The 27,551-nt window shown below is 46.0% G+C and overlaps 1 protein-coding gene across 2 annotated transcripts in view; it reads left to right on the forward strand.

The window, feature by feature from the left end:
- The window catches only part of large1 (LARGE xylosyl- and glucuronyltransferase 1), a 60,471-nt gene extending 33,455 nt beyond the window's left edge, over positions 1 to 27,016 (forward strand). For both annotated transcript variants that reach the window (XM_019866197.1, XM_019866198.1), the window contains exons 4-16: positions 4,955 to 5,265; positions 6,979 to 7,061; positions 9,001 to 9,124; positions 10,217 to 10,388; positions 16,040 to 16,144; positions 18,939 to 19,051; positions 22,589 to 22,714; positions 23,169 to 23,324; positions 23,654 to 23,817; positions 24,114 to 24,392; positions 24,481 to 24,627; positions 25,260 to 25,455; positions 26,777 to 27,016. In XM_019866197.1, coding sequence (XP_019721756.1) covers positions 4,955 to 5,265; positions 6,979 to 7,061; positions 9,001 to 9,124; positions 10,217 to 10,388; positions 16,040 to 16,144; positions 18,939 to 19,051; positions 22,589 to 22,714; positions 23,169 to 23,324; positions 23,654 to 23,817; positions 24,114 to 24,392; positions 24,481 to 24,627; positions 25,260 to 25,455; positions 26,777 to 26,974 — 2,174 coding nt within the window. In that variant the 3' untranslated portion in view covers positions 26,975 to 27,016. The remainder of the gene's footprint in view (positions 1 to 4,954; positions 5,266 to 6,978; positions 7,062 to 9,000; positions 9,125 to 10,216; positions 10,389 to 16,039; positions 16,145 to 18,938; positions 19,052 to 22,588; positions 22,715 to 23,168; positions 23,325 to 23,653; positions 23,818 to 24,113; positions 24,393 to 24,480; positions 24,628 to 25,259; positions 25,456 to 26,776) is intronic.
- The last annotated feature ends 535 nt before the right edge of the window (positions 27,017 to 27,551 follow it).

Raw genomic sequence — 27,551 nt, forward strand, 5'->3', positions numbered from 1 at the left:
ACCCCCAAAAAGCCCAAAACACTTGTAGAGTTAATCCTTGAGCTGCTCAGTGAGTTGAAGTCTCATTTGTTGACATCTCGCGTCATGATTTCACATTTTGGCAGCGCTTTCTTGTTGACGGAGTGGTTTCGAGACGTCGCCTCTTTCGCTAAATCGCCACCGTCATCACAAATCTCTCAGAAGCGAGCCCGTCCGTCTTTTTCCCGCTCACACTCCAGACCCATTGTTTTAGTTCCCAACGCCGCATCGCCCGTCACCGAGACGCTTTTGGAATTCACCCGCCCGTCATTTTTAACATCGTCTGATCGCCGCGTGTTGTTATTTGCACGACTCCCCCCGAAAATAGGTCGTTTTCATGTTTACCGGCACCGCTGTAAGAATGTGATCAGTGGGCGCGCCGAGTGGGTTTGTCAGACGATCCGCGCTGTTGTGCGGATCTTGTTGCGCCGTCAAAAGAAGCGTGGGTCCGCCGTCGCCGCTGAGGAGTGAGGCGAATGCTTTGTTCGCCTCACTCACAAATCATCTTTTGTTCAGGCGTTTGTCTGAGAACGCATTCATCAGGCAGCTACGCTCATGAGTAATTAAGTTTAATTAGCAAATAGTTAATACAATCTGCACCCCCCGCCCCCTCCCCCCAGGGGATGTTTGCCATCTGAGACCGCAAACCCAGAGGCCAGTTTGAGCTAATGAAAGACGTGCTACGATTTACTTTATTGATCACATTTATGCTCCCCAATTAATCGGAAGACAAATGATTTTGGCGTGAGGCTTTTGGAACTCGACACTTAATTAAAACGCGCGAACCAGCAAAAAAGATGAAATGAAACGTTCCGGGTTGGAATTGGCAGCTTCTGGAGATCGACCTGGTATTTGGTTTCTTGGAGGAGTGCAAAAGCAACTCGGAGTCGTGCGCTGGCGTCATATACGCTCACACATTTCGGAATAATTTGCATAATTGAATGACGAGTTTTCGAATGCATTATTAGCCGCGGTTAGAGACTCCAAACGTGTTTACCCGCACCGGCAAAAAAAATAATCAAATGCAGCGCTGGAATTTGTTTTTCGAAAAATGGTTTCACGCCTCTCGTGTTTAATCCAATTAGCGGCCAAAATATGTTGACCTGGTTTGTTGTGAGTAAAAAAAAAATATTTAAACGGTATTTTTTAAATTACTTCCCCGAACTCGTTTACACGTAAGCACCCTTTGCAAACGAACCTGGCGAGGCCTCTCTTTTCCAGATGGACCATCGTATTACGAGACAATGTGGAGCCAAAGGAAGTGAAAATTGGTGTCGGTCGGTCTTTATACGCCGTCGCTGCCATGGCGGGCAGCACTAAGGAAGTTGTCTCCCTTCATAATCAAGCAAATTGTGCGCTGGATAGCTCGGGTAATGTTCATGATTATATTTACAAGGCTCATTTAAATGGTAATATCCTTTAAGACATAACGCCGTGTCGAGAAAACGGCTTCAAACCGGGCCCCGGCAGAGGAAATAAATGGACGGATGATCATCTGGTTTACATTGAAGGCGAGAACTGGTTGTAGTCGTTTGGCTTTGAAAATAAATCTTTTGTTCCTGTCGCCCTGGAACTTTTCTGACAAATCTTGTTTGGTCACAAGCTTTCGGGACCTACTTTATGCGCCCGGTGTCGACGATTGCTTATATTACGTAAGCCTCCTGAGTGAGATGTTCCGGGCAACTGGTAGGGGGTCTCAGGAATCCTCTGGAGAGGGTTATAGCGAACAGCTAGCTTGGCATCCCTCTGGTGGAACTACAGATGGTGTCCAGGGACCGGGGAGGTCTAGATTTCGATTCTTAGTCTGCTTCCCGCAGGACTCAGAGTGGAATGGAAAATTAAGTATCGGAGGTGTCCCAATTCAGGGGCGAAAATCGTTTTAGGGGCCTCAAAAAGCTGTCAGTCCATGTTAAATGGGGAAACCAAGACTTAGGCCGATTTTTGCGGGGTTTGTTACATTTACACTCTTCGCTTTTTTTTTTTTTTTTTTGTAGTGCAGAAAGAATCTTTGCAGAGGCTGTATTGTGCAGATGCATCCTGCAAAAAGACTGAATTTGAAAATGCCGGAACATTACTTCAAATAGACATCGTAATGGCAATATCGAAGTCTCATCGCTCGAAGTTTACCTCCCTTTCTATTTCAGTCGCTTCCAAATACAATCGTATCTTCCCTTGTCCTAGTTCTCCCATAATTTAATCACCGTGTCGCAAGGTGTAGCGCACGCCGCGGCGCTGCGATTTGACTGGTACAGAACATGACAGTTTCAGGTCCCCCGAAAGTTGATTTAGCGCCGCGTCATCATTGCGATGATGTGGGGCTCGCTCACGCTTTCTCCGCATAGGTTTCGACTTTGAGCATCGAGGGGGAAACGATGCTAATTAACCGGCGTGGCGTTGACGAAGAATCGCCTGAACTGAACTCCTTTTTTGAGATGGTTTTTGCGACACTAAAATGACCCGACTCATGTCGACTGGCTGATTGATTGAGACGCCAAGAACTTGTACGCTTGCTGGAAGCCGGCATGCCTTTCAAAGATAAACATTGATTCGCTGCAGAATCATGCGTGATGAAAAACGGATTATCGACTCACCGAAAGTTCACCTCCGAAAATGGCGTCATCACGTCCAAATTTCAGAGACAATGACAATGGATTCACCGAACTCATTCGGTGCACATTGTTCCATGATTCTACAAAAAAAAAAAAAATTAATTACTTATTATTGACTCACTGATCCCCTATAAAAAATTAAAGCCAAACTTACATTTCATCCAATTTTGCTCAAGAAAATCTCATTCCACGGAAGCGAAACATTCTTTGTGATGAATATGCGTCGGCTAAATTGGACAAGAGACGTGAGAACAAAATTATGCCTTTTGAATAAGTCCACAAGCGGCACGGAACATTCATTCCCTTTTCAAAGCAACGTGTGAAAGAAAATCAGTTATTTTTTCCCCATTCCATTTTTTTTTTTTTTTTTTTGCACGCGGCGGCAAGTAGCGCCACCCCCCCTACAGTACATCTGTCCATGACTCACTTGCTATCATCCTTCCGTTTGTGTGACAACAATGGAGCCTTTCACCATGGCCGTTATGACATTTAATTACAGTCAACACAGGTATCATTGATAACGTTAATGAACTGTTTCTTTTTCGATAGGCCAGCGCCGTGTGCAGGGTGTGCGTATTGAATCAATCGAATGCTTGTTATACGCCGACGAGATTGTGAGCCGTAATTAAATAACCATCATTGAAAAAAAAAAAAAAACCCCCCGGAGCAGCAGTATTTGCTGAAATATAATGTTTCCTGTTGAAAAGAGAAAGTAATCACCAGCGGTAAGCGAACATGTTTTTTTTTTTTTTTTTTTTTTGGGGGTTTTTTTTTTTTTTTTTGCCTCTGGAAATGTTTGAAATTTGAGCGCTGCCATAATAATGAATCTTTATTTACAAGGGGTGACAGTTGAATACTGATGCAGCGGATGCCCCAAAATGGAACGAAATCCATTCAGCAATGTCGGTCAACATTAATATTCTTAAAATTTCAACAACGACAACAAAATCCGATTCGGAATCTATTTTCATTCAGATTTGACTTTTTTTTTTCGTGTTATGCATACGAGTGTAGTTTGCATTATTGCCTTGTCAATTTTTTTTTTTTTGGAGCTTTCTCCATCTGACTGAGCAAGAAATACTTTGATTCCTTTTTTTTTTAATAACCATTCCTTTTTGTTTTCTTGAGGAATGCAAATGAATTGCATTGGCTCCTAGCAAGACATCTTCTGAGGTTTTTTTTTTTGGTTCTGCAGAAGAAGGTTAGCCACCTTCAGTTTCCGGCGGCCTTTATATCTTGCAGCCACAGGAGACGATAAATCACTGGGTGGAAACTAGGAAAAAAATAAAAAATAAATAAAAATCCATTATCAAGAACCAACAAGCCAGGAATTTTCATTCCGCTGATTCATTTAAAGCGGACACATAACACAGGAAAATGTCAACTTTCAAATGGAGTTTATTAGCATATTCCCCGGGTGGTGTGTTCAGGGGCCACCGTTATTTATTTAACAGCCGGAGACAAATGGGGACCGTACCATAAAATTTTCCCAACACAGATCAATACAGTCAGCTCGAAGTCCCTCGCTGTTTCGTATTATCTCAAGCGCTCCGGAGCTTTTTGTACCCGGGCGAGACATCCGAATGGAGAGACTTATTGTATTCTTTTAATGAACCTCAACCTTTAGGGGAGGTGAGGTGGGGGCTTCGATTTCAAAGATACACCGGAGCGAGAAGTTCATCCCCCTCAAAAAGCGCATTCCTCTTTGACTGTTCGGAGCCGCTCGCTTCCATTTGAACATTTCAAAGGGTGAGGAATCGCTGCTGATTTGGATTGAATACACGCCGGGTGGTCTTACCTCACCGCAGAGGAAAGGCATCTGCATGCCTCGCTCGCATCTATACTTGGATCAATGCTGCTTTTTTTTTGAAGTAAAAGGGAAATTGTCATCATGTCAAGTTTTGCCGGCACATTGGGATTGAGCGACATGAAGCTATCTGGGTGTGGAGGCTTGTGCAACACGGCGAGCGCGGAAACATCGATTTCGCTCGGTCGCTCGGCGTCTCTCACGCAAGTGAAGCCGGAGCTGGACTGAGATGTTGTGATTTCATTGATTTATCGCCCGAGCGGAACGTACTCAAGTGAAAAAAACTCGTAGGCTTGCTTTTGTTCCATTCTTCGATACCACAGGTGCCGAAGTCGCGGCCCGGGGGCCAGATCTGGCCCGCCGCCTCATTTTATGTGGCCCGCAAAAAGCAAATCAAGCATGTCAAGTTCTGTGATGCTTGCTAAAGTCCAACCCCAAATTTCAAATGATCATATGTCATCCACAATAGCAGTCATTATTATATATCAGGTCATCTCATAGAAGAACCTTCTGCCAACAGTGAAGCCCCTCCCCCTGTCGCCGTTGGAAACGCAGTCGTCCACGCCCGCCGGAGGAGCGGGCGAGCGGCAAGCGTTGGAGTCGCGGGTGCGGGCGGTGGAGGAGGAGAACCGGGCGCTGCGCCGCCAGCTCAGCCGGCCACCCAGGAGCCCCTCGTCGCGCCTTCCGTATGGCGGTCACCGTGGCAACCAAAGCAGAGCCCATTCAGAGGAAGGCACCGGTGATAACGAGGGCCAGAAAGCCGCCGCTGCTGCCGCTGCGGCGGCGAACAACTCGGACTGTGTCCAGCAGCCGGTCGTGGATAAGTGTGAGGTGAGAGGCATTTTCGACTCCTGGTTCATCGAAGATTTTGAAGCCAACAGTTTTGAGATCGGGTTTAGATTTCGGATGCTCTCATTCGTCTCATCTCTGACGTCGGGGAAAACGGATCAGACGGTCGCTATCGTGCGAGGAGAACAGCGTTGCCGTGCTGTGATCTGATAGTGCTCCCGCAGCGGCGCAGCACATTTTAGCTCAGTAGGGAGGATGACCAGACCAGAATGAAGAGCGTGTATCTCAGCACTAGCTCAATAAAAGCTCCACAGAGTTTTTGGCGAGTCCAACTGACAGGCAGAAATACAATTCCACACATCTAAGGGCGGTAGTATTTTCCCTCATACGGTGGTGCTTTATTCACACGACACAAAACGTCGAAGAGACCGAGATTGATCGATAGGACGTTTAGGCTAACGACACAACGAAAGATGAGATTCCGTTGCGTGGCCTGCCAAATGGATTTTTCTTTTTTGAACTGCCAATCAAAACTTGGAAAAGAGCGCAGCGTTGTGCAAATGATCCAAGCCCACGGTGTCACCTTAATACAAAACACGCAACGCCGGAGCTAATGTTAGCGCCAAGCGCTATGAGCAAAATGAGATTGTCTCAGGAACTGGCTGGAAAGAAGAAAAAAACCCGAGTGGTTATTAAATCAGACTAAAATGTTCCCCCATACTGTTACGGCCAATATCACAACATGTTCTTTTGCCCAGGGTGAAGTATTTTTCGAAAAAAGGGAGAAGCTGCGAGTGAGAAAATCGAAAGAGGGCAGTCTGACTCCCGCACTGCTCCAAAAGTGCTTGCGCGTGACCCCTTGCTCACTTGGAGGGTTGGCCAGGCCGCCCTGACCTTTGAGACAAAGCTCTGAGGGTGGAAAAAGAAAATGTGCAGAGTTTTGACATGTCAAGATGTCATTTGGAGTTAAAATTGGAGCCCCCGGGCGGCAGCGATGGAATAAATCCTGCAAAGTTAAGTTCAATAAAGCAAGTGACTCTTCAGCCACCACTCCGCTAAGTACGGTGAACAGTGTCACCCTTGCCTTATTATTTTTATCATCGCCCGAACAAACACACGAAACGCCTTCTGTCGGGTACGTGAGGGCCAAGAATCGCGTTAATCTCGGTCTGTAATAATCATTGAACCCGAAGCAGTCTTGCCACATGCACGGATGGGGGAGGCGCTTATGGCTCTCGTGCCCTCTTTGTTCCCAAAGACCCACCTTGCATTATTAACCTGCATATTGCCATTATTAATCTGCATATTGCTACTTTGACTGGGGGAACACTTGGGGGTAGGGGGCAGACTGCTGACAGCAATCGCATTTCATCACAAGATGTATATGTACGCGTGCATTTTACAGCGCGTAAATGAGATGAGTGTTGTTTTTACGCTTGGTGACCGGATTACAAATCAGGAGGTCTTGGGCTGCTGCTGCTGCTGCTTCACAACGTGTGTCGACGGAGTTTCATTTTTATAAGGCTGTGCTCCTTCGATTTTAATTTGGCGAGCTGAAATTTGTGATTCCCGACTGTTTTTTTTTTTTTTTTTTTTTTTGTGCGAAATGACTCATGAGGAGCATTTTTATGGCTTCCTGCGGGGCCGATCCACTTTTTTTTTTTTTTCACCAAATAGCCCATTGCTTGCCTCTGTTTCCCACTCACTTATGGACACTTAAATGTTGTAATTATTTTTTTTCCCGTGTTTCCACAGACAATCCACGTTGCCATCGTCTGCGCCGGTTACAACGCCAGCCGTGATGTGGTGACCCTGGTGAAATCCGTCCTTTTCCACCGGTAACCCTTTTTTTTTTTTTTTCTTTAACACATTCTCATCTGTTTTGTACCGAAAGTGATTGGTGATCGATTAATCCTTTTCGCCGTCGCTTGTCTACTCCTTCCTCAGAAGAAGAAGCCGAACAAGTGCAAATCTATATTGATATTATTTCGGGCCCAGGCTACTTCCTGCTCAGACACTTTGCAACCGGCACCCAAATATGGGCATGCTTCTGGATAGTTTATGACGTTTGGATGCCCGACGGAACGAAGGTGCTCTCTGTTCATGGAGTTAACCGAGGCAAGGTCGCAACAGATTGTTATTGATGCCCAGCTTTGTACGCGCTGATATGATTTAGACCTTAAAAAGGGTACGCTGACTTGACGCTAATGGGAGGTGACTTTGGCAGGATAAACGGAACTATTCTGCACTCGCAGCAGATGATGAGTTTGGAATTTGGACAGGAATGACCTTTTTTTTGGGGGGGGAGTTAATTATGGAGCGGTCACCAATAGCGCGGCTAATATTCCCGACACCCCGAGGTAATGTTGAATCAAACGAGGGCATTAAATGTTGACTCACTCTTGTTTTGCCGCTGAGTGACAAGCATTAGAGCAGACAGCACCCTGCGAGATCGGACATGTTGGCCTGTCCTCTGACAGGGCTGCAACCGAACGCATTGGAAGAGATGGGCGAGTGATTGCCAAATGCCACGGGGACGCGGGGCTGTGATTATTAGGACCTGCAGCAGTTCGCAAATAGTCTCTCCTGCCGTACTGCCTCTGTTAATAGATATGCACCACCTCCCCCCCCCCCCCAATCTGGAGTTTCTCCGCCATGTGCTTAGCAAGCGGACAAGCGCAAAGATCCAGAGCCACTTTGGCGCAATGGCCGCAGTGTGGCACCCAAGGACGGGATTTTTGTGTTTTGTGCCCGAGAGGCGGTGTTCAGGAAGTAACTCGTCCCAACCGCCATCAGTCCCGATCCGCGACTGCTCTCTTCGAAGACATTTCTCCAGTCCCAAGCCACTGAGCGCCGGCGACCATCTTTTCACGGTTTCAACAATGAGATGGACCAGTTTTAATTTTCCTTGTTTGTACTTGTTTTGTATTTCATGTCTTGATCGCTAACCAGCCCCCCCCCCCCCCTCCCCCCTAAACTTGTGCCGGATCTCTGTTGTAGATGCATCCATTCCCCGGCTCTCATTTTCGAAGTTAAGTTTCCCTAATTCTTGACCTGATTTCCATTCCCGAATACCGACTGAGTGCTTACACCCCCACCCCGACACGCGCTCAAGCCGGTGTTTGGCGAAATGCATTTAGCAGCATAAATCCCTTTAAGCTGTCTCATCTAATTTCAAAGGAGTCCCGGGACAGAAGATGCAGTTCCTCCTGGGTCAGACGTTATTGTCTCTCCTGTATAAGCTTTGGCCGTCCTGTCTGATGAATCATCTCCTTCATGGCGGTTGTGCGTCCCCGAGGCCGCGACGCACGCGCCGTCCAAACGATATTTAGATACAATCTCCGTTAATGGTCGACGGAGTTGCTTGCTCCGGAGGTTTCATGCATATCACACAGTCTTCATCAGCGGAGGCAGTTTAGCCGAGGAAGACGTGTACGGTATGCGTTCCGGCGTTCAGGTTAGCTCGTCGGTTGATTTCATGGCGGTTATCTACCCCGAGAAGCATTCTGAATTTTGCCCATTTGTGGCATGAAAATGTTCCCAAGCAACATTAGCTCACCTAACGTATGTTAGCTAAAATGCGGAATGTCCGTCAAAGTAGGACAGCGTGCGTAAGATCCCCCCCGGCCCCCTCCCTGCCGCCACCGCTCTAGTTTGACAATGCATTTAAATTTGTCATTCTGGCATATTTTCAAGTTATAGAATGCTTTGAAGTTTCTGTGAAAGTTGCGTAAAATATATTGATGCCTCAACGCACGCGCGTGTACGTGTCCACAGGCGGAACCCCCTCCATTTCCATTTCATCACCGACTCCATAGCTCAGCAAATCCTGTCGTCTCTGTTCCACACCTGGATGGTTCCTGCCGTCCGGGTCGACTTCTATGACGCCGATGAGCTGAAGGTGAGAAATCCCCGCTCCCGATTGCTTCCGTGACGCGCCGTCTTACTTCCTGTCACGGTACTTACCTGTCCCTTTTTAAGTACTTTTATGCTAGCATGCGTGATGATGCTATTCCCGCATACTAAATACCGCGGCGTGTTGGTTTTGCAGCGACGGAATGATTGCCCTGGGTGTGACGGCTATATAACTCTCTGTAAACAGTTTTATGCAAACAGCTTCTTTTGCACACAGGCAGCGGAGAGCAAGCGATGCCGCGTTTGCATTGCCGCCCGTCCGTGTCTTAGCGACAGGCAACATTGAGTCCTACACATGATGACGCTCAGTGAAACTAAAACGCGCAAATGTGTCTTCAGGGCACTTTTTTTTTCCCCCCACACTACTTGTCAGAAAGAGTATATTTCGGGAAGCAAAATGCCCCCCAAAAAGTGCCCTGTTTGAATATCCAACTTGTCCAAGTTTTAGGAAACAAAGTGAAAGCCATATTTTAAAATCGTTAGCCTCCGAGATGGAGTTTGAGTTTTGAGTCATTCAGATGGGATGTTGTCAGTTCTGCTGTTTCGCAAGAGCAGCAGATCCTCATTTAGTATGAGATAAAGTTTAAAAAAAAAAAACTAAATTTTGAGCCCATGGCTGTATGGATCACATCAGTTTTTAACTACCGTATTTTCCACACTATGAGGCACTTAATAGTTCAGTGAATGGCCTATTTTAAAACCGTTTTCATATGTAGGGCACACCGCATTATAGGGCGCATAGAATAGAAGCTACAAGAGTGGCTGGGGTTGCGTTATGCATCCACTAGATGGAGCCACACTAAAGGGAATACAATACAATACAATACAATGCAGCTTTATTTATTGCAAGCTTTCACAACCGCTGCAGCTATAACAAAGCGCTTTACAGAACATTTAAAATACAAGAAATCTGAATATTAATCCATATATAAGGTGCATCGGATTATAAGGCGTACTGTCGGGTTTTTGAGAAAATGGAATGCTTTTAGGTGCGCCTTGTAGTGCGGAAAATACAGTGCTTAATTTTGCTGACTGGGTGGTTTTGTATTTGTTGTCTTCTATCCTGCTCATAACGCAGTCTGAGGTCTCGTGGATCCCCAACAAGCATTACTCGGGAATCTACGGTCTGATGAAGCTCGTGCTCACCAAGACGCTTCCGCCGGATCTCCAAAAAGTCATCGTTTTGGACACGGACATTACGTTCGCCACCGATATCGCCGAGCTATGGGCCGTCTTCCACAAGTTCAAAGGTAAGCGCTGCAGCACTGAAGACAAAAGGCGAGCGTGTGTCACAGGGGGGGCGTCAATTCATGTGGGCGAATTTGTCGGTGAAAGTTAAGGTTGCGGGAAGTCACGTCGGCGGGCGGGGCGGCGGCCAATCACTTCAAAGATTTATCGGCGCCGCTGTCCTATAGAGCAGCGCAGCCGGCAGCGCTTTGGATCAATCTTCATTAACGGTTGACTCCAATGCACCACCAACTGCCTCCCATTCCTTGCCCAGTCTGGCTGAGCCGTTCATTCCCTTTGTTTAAAGGCTAAAATAGACACCAACTTTCATTCATGAACTTTGTACTTCAAACTTTTTACTCGAGACGCTTCATGCTATGGATGTGTGGTCAAAGCCGTTCTTCGCGGAAGATAAAGAATACATGTAAATCTATAGTGACATTATCTGTCTGTGTGTATTGCTCCACCGATTGCGTTCAAACTTCCTTTGAGAGCTGTGGCTTCAGTTTTCTCATTTTTTTGTTTTTAGCCAAACCCTCCACCTTCAATGCTGACTTGGCTCTAAAACCGCAGGAGTGCTGTATGTCGTTTATCCATCAAGTGTCAGAGAAATCCCTGCTGGTTTCCTGTAATCCTCCCCCCCGCCCACTCCCACCCACTCCCCCGCCCCCACAATTCTAATCAGCAGATATTCTAAGGTTGGGTAAGACCTCAAGAGAAATTAAAAGTACCACTCCAGACCCCATATTTCATTTTACCTTCATTCCCAGGGACCGCGGCCTCCAGAAAGTGCCGTCCGTGACCCCCTTTGCCGCTTTGACAAATTTGAAAGGCCCGCAACGGTGTGTATCAAGTAGCAAAGGGCAGGCAGGTTGAGGTCAGGTGTTTAATGTAGAGGTGTGCGGGGGCGAGGGGGGGCGGGTATTGAGCAGTGTGTTGTAATGCCTTTGAACTCATTAATTCTTCAACATCTCTCAGGAGCGCTGCGTAGCCCGAGCCCATTTCTCTTCAATAGGTGTGTTCCCGCTTCCCATTTATGAACATGATGTACAGTGCATGTACAAGTGATGTTTTTTAAGTCCAGGAGCAGCAGCAATTTTGCTCAATGTATGTAGCCGCACAGAGGGCCTGTCCTCCGAGACAAGTTTCTCCTACGGGAAACCGAATAAAAAGTCAAATCAAATCAAATCATTGTACGGAAAAAAAAAAAATTTATTAAAAATCGGAATGATGATCGCAACACTGTGAACTCCAGACCGAAGACGACATAATTCGTCAAATAGCAGCCATTTTGAAAAACACATTTCACACCTCAGGCACCTATTTGAACCCTTTCCCCATGAACGGCCTCCACTTTGCCGCATTCCCTCGCCAGAGCGTTTGTTAAAAGTTTGTCGACGCGGCTCCACGACATGCCTCGGCATCGTTCAAAAGGTCAGCGCAACGTGGCAATGCTCGTTGGAGGGGAATCAATACATTACAAGACACCAGATTGTGACCACTGGTAAAAAAAAAACAAAAAAAACCTCTTCTCATTTCCGCTCACCATTCCCGACTCACTGAAGCGTGGTGACTCACATCAGCAAAGAGCACGGAAGGAAACACATCCTGAAGAGTTGGATGGATTTTAAGCCCGCTAAATGCTTACCAAATAATCAACATGGTGCGGATGTTAAAGCTTCCGCCCTTTAAACCGAAGTTAGCAAAAGCCCCAAAATCGTGTATTCTGTCAATACTTTTCTGATTTATCGGATCACTCGGCGCGGCGTATATCAAGAGTAATTATTTTTTTTCCCCCTCCAATAACATTAAACACACTCAATGCGAACGATCCCCAAATTCTCGTCCGTGGTTGGCCGATTGTGACGTGGATCGAAACGATCGCTAAGTCGGACATGACCTAAAATTGCTGCTGCTCCTGGACTTGAAAAAAAAAAAGGGAGGATCAAGATAAAATCGTGTTTTGCCATCACCGCGCTGCCCAGGAACAATGTTGAAGTGAGGTGAGGAGCTTCCTCTGTCCAAAGTCACGGTTTGCCATTATTTGCAATTATTTTGCATTGCTCCCATCAAAAGCAAATTTTCTCAACCATGACGTCATCCGTCATGAAAACAACAGAACCGATTCCAGGTGATGCTTTGGGGACCGTTACCCAGCCAGCCAGTTACCTGCCCTTGAATTAGTGGCACTTAGGTCTTATTGCGCTTCCCTGAGTGTGGGACAAATCGTTTCGCTCTAATTCGCCACTTCAACCCTCCCCCCGTGCGTCAAAAAGGCTCTTTCGCTGATCAGTTGGTGTCCAAGGACGCCGGGACAAAGACGATGTCCCGTTGCCAATCAATTGCCTCGCCCCTGTGCCAGCTCGCCATTCAACGCCGCCGTTTTGCCACACGTTGTTTGTCTCCGTGGCGTCGGTTCCGATAAAAATCCGCTTTGTGGCGTCACACTTCTTCCACGCGCTCCTCATTTCCCCACAACATCCCTCTCCCTTTTGCTCGGCCCACTTTGCTGCATTGCAGTCATACGAGTGAATATTCAACATTTATTAGCTCCCGACTCCCATCTGTTCATCTTTTGGCCGGGACTGTTTGAAGTGCGACAAAGAAACGCCGCGGAAACCTTGCCAGGGCGATTGTGGCATAATACGGAGCACCGCGCTCTCGACACAACTTGTTGTTTACCGCCAGTCAGTAGCCAGGAGCCTTTTCTCCGTCACAAGCTGCAAATGACTCCCGACACCCTCCAAAAGGGTTTTGTCGTAGGGTCAGGATATCCACAAGGTGGCGCCACCATCACGCCTGTAGCACGCACGCAATACTGAGCCCATGTTACATAAATGAGTCTCTTCATGAGCGTATTTTTCGGAAACTTCTAGAGGCGCGTTTCCAACGTGGGACAATATCGTTGCGGTCTGCGGGTGCGAGAGCTCAACAAAGTTCCTTTTTTAAAAAAAATGTAGTTTGCATTCTCGTCCGCATCCAACATCCGCTGAGCTTTTCTGGCGGCATATTTCCGACGACGCAACCAGCCGTTGCTTTTGGACTGATGTTTTCGACCGGCCTGAACCTAGCATGTTGGCGCTAAAGCTATCAAATAGATATACGGTACAGTTTGCTTCACATTACAGTTCCATCACTTTAACAGTTACTCAAGCCCTGTTTTAGCGGCCATTTTAACAAGTGTCACGTCAGTCACCACCTCCATTGTCGATAACCGAAGATTTGACTGCCCAACCCCACCCCCATTTAATTTTCGACATGCATATCATCGTATGTTCAGCTACGTATTGACTGGGATGCCTCAGGGCCCCGAAATTTTTTGGAGTTGATTTACAAAATCAATAGCATCCAAACCGTAAAACTGTGCATTTTCCTGCTCAGAAGAATTAAAATATAAAAACGCTGATTGTCTGTTGCCGACAGGCGAGCACTTTTGTTTGAATCCAAACGCCAGCGTGAGCAATTTGCTTCGGTGGCATTTCTTTCTTTTGATGAATTTATTTCAAAAAGAGGCATTTGATTGTGTCCTTGCTTGCTTTTTTTTTTTTGTTTGTTTGTTTGTTTGTTTTTTTTTTTGGTCTGCCAAGTATTTTTTTTTTCCCTTTAAAATTTGACAGCCAACAAAGACTGCCGGCACCGCTGTTTTTCCCAATTAAAAGTGTTTAATTGTGTTCTAATTTAACAAGGTCACTGTGTTAATGTCCCACCCACTCCCCCCGCCCCACCCCCATTTCAATCCCTTCTGTCGTGTTTTCCTCTTGATTTTGCAACTCTCACATGGTTGCCTTGAAGAACGGCGGGGAAGCTGAGCGATTTAAAAGGCTCAGTAATTAACCGTTGGGTACCAAGAAGGAATGAAGGCACAAATAAATGTGCACAATAGCTACCTGCCCTCACACTAAACGTGATTGACGACAAGCCAGTTCACATTTGCCGTCGACATTAAAAACGCAGCCGTGCTTGTTTTTTTTTTTGGTTTTTTTTTTACATTCTATCCTTTTATATTAGCTCAAGTTCAACAAGGTTTGTCATGTAAATGTTCTCTTAACAGCATCTTTTGTGAACGAGTAATGCGGAAATATCTTGGTGCCAACTTTGTTTTTTTTTCAGGGTTGACCGTCCCAAATCAAATTAAGAACTGTTTAGATCATTTGTTTTTGTTTGTTTTTTTAATGGCCGTTTCCATTTTTTTCATGAGGTGAACTCAAAGGTTCCATTTTATTTGTGTTTAATTTGTTATTTTGTCCTTTTCACATAAAATAGGTTGAACCGTTTAATTAATTTGAAAAAAAACTTAAAATTGAGTTTGGACTACCCAAATTTAATCCTGAATATTTTAACACTGCTTGAATAAACACCGGGACTATTTGGGGAGCGGCTCAATTTCAAAAGGACCAACATAGTTTGATTGAATTCCTTTTTTTTTTTTTTTGGCTTCTAATCATTGCTCTCAGTCATCACGGCTGCCTACTTAAACAATCTCCTGATTCTCCTCCTTGGGGGTTATTGAAGCTTCCTCCCTCTCCATCCGCCGCCTGCCATCGGTCTCCTTGACCTTTACATCCGTCTGACTTGTGCCGTGCAAATCTTTCACCCTTAAGCCCACATACGTCTCATCCTTCCCTTTCTTTGGCTTTAACAGCTGGATTTTTTTTTTCCCTCTTTATGAAGTTCCGCCTCCTTCCTCCCTTTCACCCTCCTTCCGCTGTTTGAACCACCCGTAGCTCTAAATCTTTCGATTCATGTGAGCTAATTATGGAACTCCCCAAGTGACTTTTGTCATGGCGGTGTCGGGGTTGGCAGTTAAGCCCCCCCGCCCCCCACATACCCTCACACCCCCACCCACCTCCTCAGTTTGCCGTTGACTCAGACATAAAAGCCAGCTTTATGAGGGGATTAAGGTGCCCCTGAAGTCTTGGCCGCTGATCCTTTCCAACCGTTTTCTGTATGCAGACAATATGAAATGTGCTTTATAAAAAAAAAAAAAAAAAAATTTAAAGTCTCCCCCGATCTTCTCTAAGAAAAATACATTGTTGTATGTTCTGAACGTATTGCAAAATTTTTAAAAAAGTACTCTGATGATGAGCAAAATTGATTTGTGGACCAAGGAACTATGTTGAAGTGGGGTTTAAGACGTGGTGCTTCGGCGTCAACATGTGGCATCTTGGTGCCGAGGTACTATGTTGAAATTAAGCGAGGAGCTTCGTGTAGCGGTGCCAAGAAACTAGGTTTCGAGTGGGTTGACACGTGAGGGCGCGTCATGTCGTGCTTTGTTGCAATCACGCGGCTGGTGTCTTGGGAGTACTTTGTTGAGATGAGTTGCGGTTATTCACTTCAAATTCCCTATTTTTTTTCCCCAGACCGTATAAAAGTTCTGTTCATTCAAAAAAACAGTCATACATTGCTTGACAAAGTGATTTTTAGTTTGAAGGAAATTGGGAGTGTCGGGAATGGCGTTATTACAATGAAAGCTTTCTGCCAGTAGGGCGTGCCAGTGACTCAGTTCAGGATGAACATTTTGTACTGGGGAGCATTAAGAGATTGAGGAAAAGAAACACACGCTTCTTATTTATTTTATTTTATTTTTTAAGTATACCCCGACACCAACTTGCCGATTTAGTTTCCGAAATGTAAAATGAAATAAGCAAAACTAGATCTTGGTGTTCCTTTTCAGGCCAGCAGGTTCTGGGTCTGGTGGAGAACCAGAGTGACTGGTACCTTGGGAACCTGTGGAAGAACCACCGACCGTGGCCTGCCCTGGGTCGAGGCTTCAACACTGGTGAGTTCCAACTTTGCTTTGATTTCCGCTGCAATTGCAGTTTAGATTTTATTGTTCGTAAATGAGCACTTTTAGCTTTACTGATCTTTGACAGTGGACGAGTACATTTTGCCAGTGGACCTTGCTGCTTACTCGTGTGTCTTTTGGGGTTTTTTTGGTCAACTATTTCGGCACACTTGAGACACCCCTGCTAATTTGCGGCCTAAACCCGCCGCCTGTTGATTTCAGCGAGGCGTCTGCGTCGTGCCGAAAATACGCCTTTGCCAATTCACGGACTTCGGGCTATCATCGAAGTGGAGCAACCAACCGCGGGCGGGGGTATTTCCGAAATGCGCTGCATTGATCAGGACAAATCCAATTCTGTTTTCCGTTTTGCACTGCCGTGACTCATTGATGGCACTCGAGAGCCACAAAAAATAAATAAATAGAATGATGTCATGCAATGTAAATCAGCTTGAGCCATTCGCGGGATAAATGTCAGGGTTCAAAACCCAACTCTGAACCTTTTTATCGGAGTAATTGGATGCGTGCTCTCAGCTAATCAGCCTGCGACCATGCGGAATGCTCGTCAATGAGGGGGACGCTAATCAACAAGTCGAGGATTTCCTGGAATTTGATTGGGCTCGTATCCTGGAAACTCGCTCCATCCTCCCAACAACTCTCTCTTTAATGACGTCGCTTTCTGAAAATGAGCCAAAGTTATTTTTCCCGGATGTTTTTTTTTTAATGGGCCTGTTGATTAGCCTCAAAACAACAAAAAAAAAAAAACACTCAATTCCTCATGACTCGTTTCAGTAAAGCGACAATGTTGACTGATGATCATGCCATTAAAAGTCACGCCCACATTAAAAACTTTTTTTTTTAAATTGCATACTGTTCATTAACCCTTTCAAGCACAGCGGCCACAACAGTGGACAGCTTATCATGTTATCAGGTTACATTATCATTCTTTTGCCACTAAAATGCATTTATTTTACACAGGCTAACACTTAAACATCACCGTGTTCGTTCCAAACTTGAATTCCATCTTGGCTCGGGCAGCTCTTGTTAACAAGAAGTGTCACAAAAGCGAGCGACAGCAAAGCGTTCTTGAAAGAGCGTCGGGTGGAACAGAACAACAAAACAAAAAGTGTTTGTTTCGGAAAGCTTTGTAAATAAAAATAGAATGCGGAAGGACTGGTTGAATCTTTAAAAATAAAATAAAATGCATTTCTTTCATTTGAGCATGATGCTGTCTTGGAGTGAACCCGCGCGACGGAATAAAGAGCCGGCGGTTATCTGGAGATCACACCGAACGAATCTTTTTTCCTTCCTTATCTCTTGAGTTTAAAAATGATCACTCTTCGCCGATGTGCTACAATGCATTTACCTCAACGATACGATGGATTAGACCAGGGGCACCTAATTTATTTCAAATCACAAAGGCTTCTCGCGTTATTTTTTTTTTTGGGGAGGTTTGGTTCAACCCGGAATTCTTCACCCCCTTTTTGAATCCACAATTTGTTGAATGAAATCGTTTTCGTTGGGGATTGACGACCCGTTCGGAGAATCGGAATTAAACTGTCCCCCAAAAAAAATAAGTTCCCTGTCCAAAATGATTGATACCCTTGACATATCGTATTTTCCGGATTATAAATCGCACCACGAGTGTAAATCGCACCAGCCATAAAATGCATAATAAAGAAGAAAAAAATGTACTTGCTAAAATGCAACACCAAGAACAAACATGTCATCTTGAAAGGCAATTTAAAATCAAAATAAAATAGAACAAGAGGCGGAATAAGTGTACGATATGCTAACGTGACATGACGCATCAACACCGACCTGGGAATGTCCCTGGTATGTTCACGGAACATTTTAAGAGTTATTCCGATAACTATAGCATAAAAAGCATGCTAACAAGTTTAGCAAACCATCAGTGTCACTCCAAATCACTAAATCCGATTAAATCTTCATCCTTTCCGTGTCACTTTTTAAACAACTGGGCCAACTCCGGAGATAGAAGATGCGGCGCTTCCTCTTCTCCGTCGCTTACGTCAGACACATCGTCGACTTATCAATACAGGCCTAGCGCGCCCTCTTGTGGTTTAGTGTGAAAATAACGTGAAATGAGATAATAATGCGTTCATATTTTCACACAAGTCACGCCAGAGTATAAGTCGCACCCCTGGCCAAGCTATGAAAAAAAAAATGCGACTTATAGTCCGGAAAATACGGTATCTTTGGCGTATAGTCGAAATGATCCGTTCTCCAAGTTTTTCTACCAAATGCCGCTTCAAACGATTCTTAGCTTTGTTAAAACTGCTCTTCGGGATTAAATGCAAATGGATTGACTGAAAAAGCGAAATGTGTTTGTCTCCTTTTGAGCAACAATGCTGCGGTTGAACCAGCGTCCTTTCACGGTCGCTCGTCGTCTTTCCTTCCGATTCGGCGGGTCTTCATGACTGGCTAATCTTTCGATTAACCTTTTCACGTTGTTCAACCCGGTGCCACGGGGGACTGTCGACAGAGCCGGCCCGGGGCGGGGGAGCAGAGCGGCTGTTTAGAAAGCAGAGAAAAGTGACTCAAAAGACTGCGGTCCAGCTGCGGTCGCTCTGCTGCGTGGCTGCGGCCATAGCAACAGATGGAGCGCAGCGGGACGCGAAGAATGCTTGGTTTGCGCCAAACTTACACCCACCCCTAAAATCGGATGTCTAATTTTATTTGTAGCTGCCAGTATGCGTTATTTACCTGAGATATGAATCTCTCTGTTTCCTAAGATGCCATATCAAGGTGTCGCGTGTGTACTTTTCAGGGGTGATTTTGCTGCTGCTCGATCGACTGCGAAAGCTGCGATGGGAGCAGATGTGGAGGCTGACTGCCGAGCGGGAATTAATGAGCATGCTGTCGACTTCGCTGGCGGACCAGGTAAAGCGCAAAGCAGCCACGCTTCACTTTACATTCCGGGTACGGTGGTGTCACTTTCCAAGTTGGGCGCAATCTGTTGGGTGAGGCTTGGTTGACTTCCAAGTTGTGTTTTCCATCGGACTTTTAAATCAAATGCAATATAGCCTGAATTCCAGCTGCTATTCTCAAAGCTCTAACTAATAAATTTCTAGTCTACTTAACCAACAATATCACTTTCACAAAAGCTCCAATCAAATCTTGACTACTTAATGTATGACACGATAAGGCGCTTCGGAGTATAATGCACACCTTCAATAAATGGCCTACTTTAAAACAGTTTTCATATATAGGGCGCACCGCATTATAAGGCGCATAGCTACAATAGCGGCTGGGGTACGTTATGCATCCACTAGATGGAGCTACGCTAAAGGGAATACAATACAATACAGCTTTATTGATATCACGCTTTCACAACCGTTGCAGCTGTAACAAAGCGCTTTACAGAACATTTTGAAATTCCACGTCCAAGAGATCCGAATATTGATCCATACATAAGGCGCATCGGATTATAAGGCGCACTGTCGGCTTTTGAGCAAAATGGAATGCTTTTAGGTGCGCCTTGTCGTGCGGAAAATTCGGTAAGTTACATGAAGGCTAGTTCAACTACGACTTATATTAACACTTTTTAAAATTTTTTTTTACTTTTGAGCCATACATTTCCAGAAATTATTGTTTCATCTCTGACCGGTACCACGTTTGGTGTGTGTGTGTGTGTGTGTGTGTGTGTGTGTGTGTGTGCCTTCGACTATAATTGACCCCCCCAAAAAAAGGAAATGACCTTTTGAGTCACGGCAGCATGAAAATGTGTTAATTACTTCTTACTTGTGAAGTTCGCCGACCTCCACCACTCGTGCAGCAATGCCAATGCAGCAAACTCCCCCCACCCCTCCCTCCACCCAACCCCTGTAATTTGTCAGAATAAAATAGCCTTGAACTTTTCCGACAAGTCCATGTAATATTTGCTCCTGCTCGTCTGCTTCTTTTGTATGCGCCTCGCTCGGAGACGGCTTTCCTTTACAGTACATGATGAAAAATGAGCACGAAAAGGATTTTTTTTGTGGTGTGACATTTGGCTGAGCGAAAAGTCGGCTCTGCCAGACGGATTTAACATTCCATTTAACAACGGTTTGAACAGTCGAAGACGCGAGCCGTATTGGACGATTACTGGAGTGGGGCCAAAACGTGCTGGGCGGCTTCCTCGCGACATCTGGCCAACAGTCGTGACGTGTTGCCACATTGTGACAACTTCCCCACTTCGTGTCAGTGCCGCGGCGCGGTTTACCAGAGTCGAACCTGGTCGAGCTAAAAAGGCCGCGTGGGCAGCAAACGGTGCGACATCATGCAAGCAAGGACACAATGCTACTAAATACGTCATCTTTTTGACTTGCTTCCATTGAATTCATTTTTTGGGACACTGGGAGACCTCATGGCCTTGTATAAAGCTACCTGTAGTTGTTTTAAGGGCAGAGGCTTAATTTAAAAATTTTACACCATGTACTTCCTCCCTTAAAAAAAATTACCATTCGCACCATCGTCATGGCCAAAATGAAAATACGATAGGACTGAGTGCTCATCAAAAATGAGACGGAGGTTTTATCCCTCCAAAGTACGTTTAATATTATTGTAAACCTTTGTTCCGCGATGTTTGAAGATTCAAGCCGTGTGCACACGGCAGCTATCTGCTGAGCAAAAAAGTCACCGGGGAGCGTTTGTTCAGCGGGTAGCTTGCCGCGCGGCGCATAATTGCCGATGAGTTTTCTGCCTCGCCGAGGCTTTCAGACGAATTATCGAACACGTTTGATATGATTCGCCACGCGAGGTGGAAAAACTCGCCGCGTGCGTTTCCCCCCTTAAGCTAACATGGTGACGTCAGAAATGTAGGTTGGGCCGATCAAAACACAACACTCGGTTGACATGGGCAAAAAAAAAAAAAAAAATCTGTACTCGATGTAACATTTTGCACATTTCAGAATTCAGCAATTCTGCTGGATACCAGCAGAGGGAGCCTTCAGAGCGCACTGGCAAAATGAAATAAATCAGACCTTGATCGCTTCTTTTAAGCCATTATCGCCTGCAAGCGTCTGAAACGAGGCATCGCTGTCACGGTAAACGCGGCCCATTGAGCATTTATGCCCCCGCCCCACTCACCGGCCTGCAGCCACGCAGCGCCGTCCCATGATGCATACATTGCCAGGGCAGTTCACCGAGACCTTGGCCAAGGATCTCCCCCCCCATTCATCCGCGAGCCATCCAGCGCTCATCTCGATGAGTGGTACGTTTTATGCGATTTTAATTAAACCTTCATTAAGTCGAGTCCCGCAAGGTATGCAGTTTGCAAAATGAACCGGAGGGGGGGAGTGGGGGCGGGGCTTCCGGAATCGTTTCAGTATTCCATCTGCCTTCCCCACTGTATGAGCTACCGCGATAGTCTGTCAAGCCGTCTTTATCGCGCCATTTATTCCGCGGTCATTGAGCTTTTATGTCTCCCATTAGACGCTTGCGGTGGCTGTCACCGACTGTTGCCATGTCAACCGGAAGATCTTAAGCATCTCTCTTGACTTGGTGTTTCATTGCGCATCAAGTTTGTGGACGACACAAGAAAAAAAACTTCAGCATTTCGAGTCCTGTAATTGTTCACGTATCAAAATATAATTTATTATTATTATTTTTTTTTTAATCTAAACTTGGCTACACCACATTGAACACTTTTTTTACGATTCAAAGAAAAGATGGCGATGTATGAACCCACGACATGAGACGCGGCTAAATTATTCACACGCGCCGGAATTGAAAATGCTTTGGAAAATCTTCGGGGATGGGATTTTAATAAATATTTGTGCCTCGGGGCTGAACTTGAATCATTCTATACGTGAACTTGCAAACATATGTTACCATTGGGTCTCAGATGCATTGCCTCTTGTCGTTTTGTTGCCCGAGGAAATAAATAACTCATCTGGATGTGATCAATATGAGCTCCGCATGCACTAATTAAGGCAAAATGAAGCGCGCGTGGTGACTAAACATTGGACTTGCTTGACATTCAGTGCACAATCCTTTCATGTTCTTGTTTGAAAATTGGCAACGTTTGCTTGGTCTGGGTCGCATCTTTGCAAAATTTGACGAGGGCTCCCCCTGCTGGAATTTTGTTATTATCGTCATGAATACAGTACATACAAAGTTGTGATATTTAGGCCCATTTATACAAGAAAAAAAAATGAAAATATATTAACGGGGTCAAGACTCCTCTCATCATTCTTTTTTTTTTTTTTAATTTGTGAATTGGTAGAGACAAACTGTTCCCTCCAAAGCTGAAGCCTATAATTGTCCAAAATGTCTTTTCGAATTAAAAGCCAGCAGCCCCGCCCCCTCGTGTCGTTATCATTAATCTCGACGGACTGCAAGGTCAGGTTAGCCTTTGTAAAAATGCGTGTTGTTATGGGGGGTGGACATCAATATTCAAGTGCGGGGGTTTGTCTGTGTGTGTGTGTGTGTGTGCAGGATATCTTCAATGCTGTGATCAAACAGAACCCGTTCCTGGTTCACCAGCTGCCCTGCTTCTGGAACGTCCAGCTGTCTGACCACACCCGGTCCGAGAAGTGCTACAAAGACGTGTCGGACCTCAAGGTGCCAAAAAAAAAAAAGCCGTCGGAAGGAGCGCCGCAGCCGCATGCCGTCACACGTTTTTATCCGGTTCGAAATAGCCTCGCCCGGAAGTCACCCAGTTGCCACAGCTGATCAATCGGCGTTTCATATTAGTTCCCACGTTATGAAGCCGCACGGATCGAACTTCAAGATCGACCGTGCCCTCGAAGCTCAGAGTGGCGCTAAACGTTAATCATGCCTCGAGGCGTGAATGAGGTCAAACTCCAAATGAGTCAATAGTTGGATGAAAGTGTCTTCATCCGTCAAAAAAAAAAAAAAAAAAGAATCACAAAGCAGTGGCTTGATCTAATTTGCTGTATGTATTTTTCAAATTTTTTTTTTTTATTTATTTGTATTTTTTTTTATCCCATTTAAATATCCTATAAAACCGCCTAACGAGCTTTTTTTTTTTTCTTTTTCCTTCTCGTCTCACCAGGTCATCCACTGGAACTCCCCGAAGAAGCTCCGCGTCAAGAACAAGCACGTGGAATTCTTCCGTAATCTCTACCTAACCTTCCTGGAGTACGACGGCAACCTGCTGCGCCGCGAGCTGTTTGGCTGTCCCAGCGAGGCCGATCACAACAGCGAGAACGTGAGAGTGGAGCCCGCCAACCGCCGGCTTGAGTGAATTCATGAATGTCTTAGTGGGGAAAAAAAGCGGGGGGAAACTGGGTCACTATTTAGTACGTGTCATGTTTTTATGCATAAGCCGCCTCTCGATTTGGTGTTTTGTGACACTCGGGGGGGCTTTGTTGGTTATGAGGACGGTTGATTAGGGACTCAACACGGAGCCGTAATCATCTCCTTTGTATGGGGGTCATGCTCCCTTGTCACCCTGACAATCTCATATTCATCAGTTGAGGGGAGTAGCCCCCCCACACCCCAATAGTGTGTGTATTTATTTGTTCATTTTTCTTGCAGCTCCAGAAGACGCTCTCCGAGCTGGACGAAGACGACCCGTGCTACGAGTTCCGCCGCGAGCGATTCACCGTCCACCGAACGCATCTCTACTTCCTGCATTACGAGTATGACGTCACCCCCGACAACGCGGACGTCACGCTGGTGGCGCAGCTCTCCATGGACAGGTGACGTTTCACACACACACACACACACACACACACACACACACACACACACACACACACACACCGCCTGCAACAGATATCGTGGTCTTCTAAATGTGTGACGCACTCAATTCAAAATAAAATAGCAGTTGTTGTACTTAGTGCCCTCTGGTGGCATGTGCAGGAATTGCCGTTTCAGTCCAAAAGTTAAGACTCGACTCCAGATTGACATTTGCATTTAATTAAAGTGTTTTTTTTTTTCTCGACAATTTTTAGTTCACGTTTATGTTTGACCCGCTGCTTCAATTGGGCTTTAGACTTCAGATGTTGGAGGCCATCTGCAAGCACTGGGAAGGCCCCATCAGCTTGGCCCTGTACCTGTCCGACGCCGAGGCCCAGCAGTTCCTGCGCTACGCTCAGGGCTCGGAGGTGCTCATGAGCCGTGGGAACGTCGGCTACCACGTCGTCTACAAAGAAGGACAGTTCTACCCGGTCAACCTGTTGCGAAACGTCGCCATGCGGCACGTCAACACGCCTTACATGTTCCTGTCCGACATCGATTTCTTACCCATGTACGGCCTGTACGAGTATCTCAGGTAAGCGGAATGCGTTGGACCGTAACTTAAACGGCCGCTTTTGTCCGTACTTGCTTGTAATTTGTGCCCTTTCGCGCGTTGTTCGCAGGAAGTCGGTCGCGCAACTCGACATGGCCAACACCAAGAAAGCACTGGTGGTGCCAGCGTTTGAGACGCTGCGCTATCGGCTCTCCTACCCGAAATCGAAAGCCGAGCTGCTTTCTCAGCTGGACATGGGAACGCTTTTTACCTTCAGGTAACCATCCGCAAGTCGACTTTGGGCGTCGTCGCAAGGATGCATCGCAATCATCAAATTCTTACCGTGGCTCCAGGTTTTAAAAATACTTGCAGGCGGCTCAATGCCAAACATTTCGATTTCCATTACGGGGAGGAGAGAAGAAATGGAATTTTCACATTTTGTTATTTGTGTGGGTTTTCTACGGGTACTCCGGTTTCCTCCCACATTCCAAGAACATGCACGGCAGGCTAATGGATCACTCTAAATCGTCCCGAGGTGTGAGTGTGAGCGCAGATGGTTGTCTCGTCTCTGTGTGCCCTGCGATTGGCTGGCAACCGGTTCAGGGTGTCCCCCGCCTACTGCCCGGACACAGCTCGGATAGGCTCCAGCATGCCCCGCGACCCTTGTGAGGATAAACGGTTTAAAGAATGGATGGATGGAGCTGACTCCAGCACGCTGACTCAGCAAAAAGTTTTCCTTTTTAGTTTAAAATAACTTGCTTTCATCTCCCGAAGTTCAGAACTCTGGATGTTTTTTTTTTTTTTTTTCTCTCTTTGGTCTCATTTTAAAAACATTCCTGAGGTGTTGTACGAACCCCCCGTCCTAGCTAGCGCAAAGCTAGTTTTTGATGTTATTTTGCTCCTTCCAAGGTACCACGTGTGGACCAAAGGCCACGCGCCCACCAACTTTGCCAAATGGCGGACGGCCACCACCCCTTACAGGGTGGAGTGGGAGGCCGACTTTGAGCCCTACGTCATGGTGAGGCGGGACAGCCCCGAGTACGACCGCCGCTTCGTGGGCTTCGGCTGGAACAAGGTGGCGCACATCATGGAGCTGGACGCGCAGGTAAAGCTGTCGTAGCTAGCTGCGTAAAATATTCGCGATGAAGGGGACATCGGAGCTATTCGTTTGCGGTCTGGAGTGTGAAAGATCTCCACTAACACCACAAAAAGTTCCCTGATTTGTTGCTGGACATTTTTTTAAAAAATTTATATTAACCCTTCCGTGGCCACATTTCTACAACCACCAAACACATTTAAAAATAAATAAATAAATAAATCGTGAGAGAAATAGTTTTTGCGTACGACAGTGACATCCAGCAGCTTTTCTCCCTGGTGGACCGCGACCCGAGCAGCATCAACGCCCGGGATGACGTCACCGGGGACACGCCCATCATCGCCGCGTGCCGCGGTGCCAAGCTGGACGCGGTCACGTTCCTGTTGGAGCGCCACGCGGACGTGCGCGCGCTCAACAAGGTCAGCCGCGGGTTCACTTCACGCCTGCTTCATCTCTTGCTGATATTTGCCTTTCAAAAGCAAACATCCTTGGATCGTTTTTTTTTTTTTACAAAACGCCAGGCAAAAACCACTTCTGCGAGAGAACTTGAACGAAAGGGGGCAAAAAAACGACGAGGATGCAGTTCGAAGTTAAATGGCCAGCATTTTTATTCTTTATTCTTTGTTGTTGTTGTTTTTTTAAACTTACATAATGCTCAACTCTCATTTATTGCGCAATACTCTCATTGTAAGATTTTTTTTTTCTTCATTTCAATGTATTTTTATGCTTTAGGAAACATTTGTGTCTGAATTTTGGGGGGGGCTTGGAACGGATTAGGGCATTTACATGGAAAACGCGTCTCAAAGACATTTCTTCCAGAACCAATTAATTTCGTGAGTAAAGGTACCACTGTAAATTATATTTAACTTACTTTCATAAGATCAATTATATATTTATTTATTTTTTTATTTGTTCATTTATTTATTTGCTTGTTTATTTATTTAGTTATTTATTTTATTTGATTGATTTTGTTTGTTTTTTTTTTACTTTGTGTAAATTCTCAGTCATCCGGGCCACGGTCATCCGCAGAGCTCGAATCGAGGGCCATGTGAATTTCACGACTCTGTATTGACGATTTTTTTTTGGCCCGATCACACACGTGCTCAAGTCATTTCGGAGTGTTTTTCGAAAGCACGTCCTCTCGCTTCCTCCCCCACTGCATGTTTCTCCAGTCCAGGATGTTACCCCCACCTCATCCCTGAAGTCAACAGAGGCTCTCTCGCAGCTCAGCCTCAACACACCTTCTCGAAAATGGACGTCCAGACCTCTCCAGCCACTAATTAAGAGCTTTTGAAACCTTGTTCTTATTTCGCCCTTTTTCTCGCCGCAGGAATACGAATTTGTGGTCCTCCCCAACGCGTACATGATCCACATGCCGCACGCGCCCAGCTTCGACATCACCAAGTTCCGCTCCAACAAACAATACCGGGTCTGCCTCAAGACCCTCAAGGAGGAGTTCCAGCAGAACATGTCGCGGCGCTACGGCTTTGCCGCCCTTAAATACATGACTGCCGAGAACAACAGCTAGCCACCGCGGGGACCCTCGCCAACCCCCCCCCCTCCACCCCCGTCGCTCAAAAATTGAAACAATAGTGCAAATTAAGACAATTACTCTCAATATATAATTTTAAACAAGCAACTGCATTGAATACCCTGGAAGACACGTACTATTAAAATTCATTCATTTGATTAAAACTAACCACTGCCTGGCCCGGGAATGACTGGACTGACTCGGTAAGCGAATGAAGCGGGGTGGGGGCGCGAGGGTACGAGGCCCTGGGGGAGGTCAGTGGACCTGACTGGGACCTTCGTGAAGAACTTTGAGCTTAAGTGTCGGCGCGTACGTATCGGAGCTTTCGCGGCGTATGCATGTGTGCGAATGTACACGCGGGGTGCGCGCGCGTGGCGGTGCGGGGGAGTCAAGGAAGCGGGCAGCCTTGCATCCGTTCAGTTTGCACACCGCGGGCACCGTCCAAGCATTTTTTTTTTTTTTTTTTTTCCTCCTGGAAGCTGACATCATCATCATCATCATCATCATCATCATCACGGCGGTGAGACAAATCGGTCAGGATTGAGATGAGTCAAGCGAGCGGCCAATCAGCTGC

This window comes from Hippocampus comes, unplaced genomic scaffold (genome assembly GCF_001891065.2).
Source record: "Hippocampus comes isolate QL1 unplaced genomic scaffold, H_comes_QL1_v1.1 scaffold50, whole genome shotgun sequence".
Lineage (NCBI taxonomy): Eukaryota > Metazoa > Chordata > Actinopteri > Syngnathiformes > Syngnathidae > Hippocampus > Hippocampus comes.